A 5,601-nucleotide genomic window follows, 5' to 3' on the forward strand; every position below is an offset into this window, starting at 1 on the left:
CGAGACTGAACAACCATCTAGTCCCACTCTTCAGGATCAGGAGCAGGTGGCTCTACTGTTTTCTTTTTTCCTGTTTGAAACGTAGACCAGTTCTTATTTATTCTCAGTCATTTGAGGACACATACACTAAAATAATACATGTTCAAAATCCAGACATATAATCATATTAATCAGTATCTATGCTCACTTCATCCCAGGAGGCAGAAGAGCAACTCACGAGTGAGATGACTGATAGCTCAGCTCCAGCAGAGAGCGACCCATCACCAGAGTGAACGCTGCAGAAATGAGATCGGTGACAGTGAGTCAACAAAAAGAACCACATAGTGATAACAGATAACATCCCACCAGGATAAAGGCTTTGACTCAGAGTGATTCTGTAACGTCTGATTGCTTTTTATACAAGCTTTAATGACGTTTGAACTAAGTTTTGTGTTACTTTTCAGGGAGAAGATGAAAAAAACAGACCTTAAGATCAAGCTGATTATTTACTGATGCATCTTTTAGATAAGTTTGGGCATTATTATAATCTCAATATGAATTTAATTGTCCCAGTAGCGCATTTGCAAACACAAAATATAAAATAAATGTTGGTCAATCATTTGTTCTCACTATCTTCTGAAAGCTGAAGGTGGACAGTGGTTTTGTGTGTGTCTGATTCAAGATGGCATCCACAGCCAACAAACAAGAAACTCAAACTTTAATTGAGTCATTTTTATAGATATTGAGCTAAATTTTGATACATTTGTAGCTGAGATTAATTTCCAACACATAATATCTTGATGCATGCTCAATAATCCAGGTAGAAAAATCTAAAAAAGTTTAATCTGGTCCTCTGGACATTCAAAAAACAAAGCAAAACAACAACAACAAAAAAAGTAGAAACGTTTTGTCTTTCATCCGAAAGACTTCCTCAGTCTGAGGTGCTGTATTCAGCTCAGTCTTATAAAGAGTACCTTCTCAGAGTGGATCAACCAGTTTTGCTGCTGACAACCAAAACCAGCTGATCACATGCTCAAGAAGGACCATCAGCCTAACAATGGATCATTAGCACACTGATGGCTGTTTACTGTTCACAGGGGGCTGAGTGATACTAGCAATCACAGCATTGTAAGAGGGGGACAGTTGAACACGGAGGCCTCCACCCCTGTTTAATGATGGACGATTTCTTTTCACAAAGGTTCCAACACATAACACATTTTTTGCCATATAAGTTGCACTTTTTGCATACATTTGCAAGTCCTGCGACTTATACATAGAAGCGACTAATATACGTTTTTTCCTCATATTTATAACCCAATTTTTGGCCGAGACCTGACGATAAACATTACCGTTTGCAGCCTCTAGAGGGCACTCGAGTAGTATGGAAAGCCAAGTGTCTCATTAATAGGTAAAAGTGGCTATTAATGAGACACTTGGCTTGCCATACATGGCCATCTTCGTCTCGCTCCAGAACTCCTGGAACAAACGTCAAATCAGCTGCATTTCGCCGAGGCGCCCAGGCAAAATGCAGCTAATTTGACCATTAAAGTGCATTTATTAAGTAAAAGTTCAACTGAGACACACCTCTACTATAAAGTCAAGCAAAGAAATAATTGTTTTTAGGTGGTTATCTTGTTAAGTTTCGAAGAAATGCACAGCGAGTTGTCCCTCTGCGCGCTCCCACAGCCGCGAATCGGCATTTGAAATGCAGCTGATTTGACCATTTAAGTGCATTTATTAAGGAAAAGTTAAACTGAGACACCTTTGCTGTAATGTCGAGCAAACAAATAATTGTTTTAAGTGTTAATCTTGTTAATTTCTTGTTAAAGTCCTCCTGTGCACGCTACCGCGATCGCCATTTGGCAGCCAATCGATTTTTGGCACAACACCGGCCCACATTTCCGGGTTGTCAGCAGTGATGCATAATAGATGCGACTTATAAGGCGAAGCAACTTGTTTATGTTTTTCCCCACTTTAGTAGACATTTTTGGACTGATGCGACTCATACGGCGGTGTGACGTGTACGGCGGAAAATACGGTACCCTGAGCGTAACTCCCACAATTTTTGCACAACTTCACACATGTTATTTTCCATATTTGACCACAACGGCTCCAACTCTCATTTCTTAACATAAAAAGATTAGTCTAAAACTCTGGAATGAGAAGCAGTGAACAATATGCATTCCTTATAGGAATGCTTGATTTTTATTTCATGTTTTTATCATTTTATGCCAATACTTCTGAGCATCAGACATGTGACAAAAAATTAGAAGAATGGGATATCATTTCAAGTGTTTGTGACCCACAGGTTTGTTTCACACAGAATTCAGCCTTCTAACTTGCTGCACATGTAACACTGTGATTAAATGTGAACACAAATAAACTTTATTTGCTCTGCAACAATCAGCTGTTGAACTTTGTAAAAACTGCATTCCAGACAGAGCTGAGATTGAGCAAAGCACTTATTTACTTGTAACAGAGGCCACATTTAGAGGAGTGACGTTGCATTTTTCAGCCTCTTCACTGACCTTTGAACTGCCTGACTGTTTTTTTTAAGTGTTTCCAAAACCTGCAGTTCTCCTCTGGACCAATAGAACCCAGCTGTGTTTAATCAGACTGTCTGATCAGGATCTGGGTCCAAACAGAGGCTGGGTTAGTGAAGAGGAATCAGACGGAGTTGGAATTTAAACGCTCTCTCAGGCTCTGTGCGGTCAGAGCAGCTGAGGTGCAGTGAAGTTTACAGAAAAACGAAGACAGAAAAAGTGATGGGGCTTGTTGGAGACGCAGTGGCCACAGTCGGGGGTCTGGTCACAGGAGCTCTGAACTACTTCACTGATTTCTTTTTAACTCCACCGCTGACAGCAGCTCTGCAATACTTAGAAGATGCTGAGCTGAAAACTTTGAAAGGAGGTACGGTTTTCTTTATTTGATCCATCAAGACTATAACGCATTTCTTACTTTTATCAATGCCTGATTTGAAAAGAGCCTTTGTTCAGCTGGAATTTTAATCTCTTACCCTTTCACCCCATTTCATTCCCCAGAATCAAAAACTTTCCAAGCCAAGACTCTGTGGGAAAAATCTGGAGCCGTCATCATGGCAGTGCGCCGTCCAGGATGATTTCTGTGCAGAGAGGTACATTGGATTATTTTCTCAAGCTGTGTTCGCACGTATCTTTATATTCTGGCTGAAGTTCCTAAGATGTTTTGAAAACTTTTTTTTATTTATTTTTTTAAAACATGACTGAAATTAATTCTGCTCATTTACTCAACACATTGGTCTGTACCATGTGTCTAAAGAGATGTTTGTTTTTACGCTTAAGTCAATATTAATCCTCAAAACAGGTGATTAGTTAATCAAAGTGTCACTCAAAGACCCTACAAATCTACAAAGGTTGTCATTAGTAGAAGCAACCAAAAATACTCAAGAATACAAAAAAGAATATCGTTTTTAAAAATGCCAATTTAAGCATTTTCCAGTTAACTAATTTGTCTGAATGGAGACATTTATTGCCAAAGGCAGACAGGATGTTTAAAAAAACATTTCATAAATCACAAGAGGGATCGCAAGCATTTGGGAAATAATCACTGAATAGCTAATCGACCTTAGCCAACATGCACAAATGACTATAACTTAGTCACTTTTACAGATGTTGAGCTAAAACTTGTAGCTGAGAGTTATTCACAACAAACTGAGCATAACATCCCACAATGTTGCACATGATGCTGTTTTCAAGTCCATTTGTCAACATAAGATTTTACTCTAAAAATCTGGCATGAAATAAGTTGGACAACATGCATTCCTTTAAGGAACATCCATCCATTATCTTTCACCCGCTTCTTCCATTTTGGGTTGCGGGGTTCGCCAGTGCCCATGTCCAGCAATCACTGTGCGAGAGGCAGGGGACACCCTGGACAGGTCTCCAATCCATCACTGGGACACAAAGAGACAAACAACCACTCTCTCTCACTCACACCTGGAGACAATTTAGAGTTGCCAATCAGCCTAACATGCATGTTTTTGTTCTGAGTGAGAAAACCGGAGTACCCGGAGAAAACCCACACATGCACAGAGAGAACATGCAAACTCCACCCAGAAAGGCTCCCGGGCCGGGATTTGGACGGGAGGAACCTGCTCGCTGAGAGGCAGCATCTCTACCAACTGCACTACCATGTCACTCTCTTTTTAGGAACCTTTTTTTTTTGTTTGTTTTAAACTTTTTTTTTTTAAATAGTAAAGCAAACTTTTTATATCTAAAATGAAATTAAGTTGTAACACTAAGACTTTAATGAATGCAACAATGTTCAGTCAGGTCATCTACACGTGTGTTGTTGTTTTTTTTGTTTTTTTTCCTGAGACGTTTCGTCCTTCATCCAAAGGACTTCTTCAATCTAAGGAGCCACCAACTAACTGAGTCCCACTTCAAACGGGCTGGCGCACTCCCGTAGTGGGGGGGAAACCATAGTTAGCTGGTGACAAGATGGCCTCCGGGGCCTACCCTCTCCCACATTAACTCCTGAGGCAGCTTTGCCAAAGTGGTTCAAAACGCCAAAGTTCATGCTCAATAATCCTCTAGGGACTTGATTTGTTTGACTCCTTAGATTGAAGAAGTCCATTGAACGAAGGACGAAACGTCTCAGGAAAAAAAAAAGAAACCGTCCAGATGATCTGACTGAACATTGTTGGATTATTACCTGGATTATTGAGCATGAATTTGTTTGAATAAATGCTTCTTTCTGCAGGAGGCTGCAGAGCTGTCTTCTCTGAAACCTCAGCTGGACGAACTCGGGGTCCCTCTTTATGCTGTGGTGAAAGAAGATGTCGGCACCGAGGTCCAGAACTTCAGACCCTTTTTCAAGGGTGAGATTTTCCTGGATGAGAAGGTGAGTAAAGTATTGTGCATAATTCATCCATATTTACCTGTTGGTATTTCTAGAACACTGAACTTGTTTAGTGTTTGTGAGAAGTCCGTTCAGGTCTGAAGGCTCCTTTTGCTTTGCAGAGGCAGTTTTACGGGCCCCAGGAGCGGAAGATGGGGCTCCTGGCGTTCATGCGTCTTGGCGTGTGGCTGAGTGGCGTGAGGGCCTTCAGAAAAGGCTTCATTGGAAACGTTTTGGGAGAAGGCTTCGTGCTTGGTGGGGTTTTTGTCATCGGACGAGGGCAGCAGGTAAAATGAACAAGAATGAACCCAACAACCAGCGTCTTTTGTAAAATGCTCTGGTTTTTTTTTTGTCTTGCAGGGGATTTTGCTGGAGCACAGAGAGAAGGAGTTTGGAGACAAAGTCAACATTTCAGACGTCCTCCAAGCCGCCAAACAAATCCCACAGGGAAATTAAAGATTCTGAATTTTTAAAGTGTTTGTCTTTGGGGAAACAAAAGTGCATTTTGTACGAGAGCTCACGAGACTTTGGTGTGTTCATGATGGTCTGTTTTTAAATTCAACAAAAGGAGCAGGCCTGATCTTTAACACCGAGCTTCTTATGACTCAAATACACACGTACCTTTTGAAGCTGAGAGACAGACATTTTTGTTTCAATAAACATTTCCTTATCCACGTTTGTTTTCATTCTTCATAGCAGGAATGAAGTTGCACAAATGTTCAACTTGGTGAAGCTGTGTGAATT

The 5,601-nt window shown here is 40.7% G+C and overlaps 2 protein-coding genes across 2 annotated transcripts in view; both read left to right on the forward strand.

Moving 5' to 3' along the window:
* Positions 1-272, forward strand: part of dydc2 (DPY30 domain containing 2) — a 1,547-nt gene extending 1,275 nt beyond the window's left edge. Inside the window, exon 3 of the mRNA XM_037690864.1 lies at positions 198-272. Coding sequence (XP_037546792.1) covers positions 198-272 — 75 coding nt within the window. The remainder of the gene's footprint in view (positions 1-197) is intronic.
* A 2,305-nt stretch (positions 273-2,577) lies between these two features.
* LOC119423442 (peroxiredoxin-like 2A) lies at positions 2,578-5,367 on the forward strand. The gene is made up of 5 exons (XM_037690832.1): positions 2,578-2,889; positions 3,021-3,112; positions 4,720-4,860; positions 4,980-5,144; positions 5,218-5,367. Exons 1-5 carry the CDS (start codon positions 2,745-2,747, stop codon positions 5,311-5,313), a joined length of 639 nt encoding a protein of 212 aa, XP_037546760.1. The 5' UTR covers positions 2,578-2,744; the 3' UTR covers positions 5,314-5,367.
* The last annotated feature ends 234 nt before the right edge of the window (positions 5,368-5,601 follow it).

This window comes from Nematolebias whitei, chromosome 17 (assembly GCF_014905685.2).
Source record: "Nematolebias whitei isolate Nwh7 chromosome 17, NemWhi1, whole genome shotgun sequence".
Lineage (NCBI taxonomy): Eukaryota > Metazoa > Chordata > Actinopteri > Cyprinodontiformes > Rivulidae > Nematolebias > Nematolebias whitei.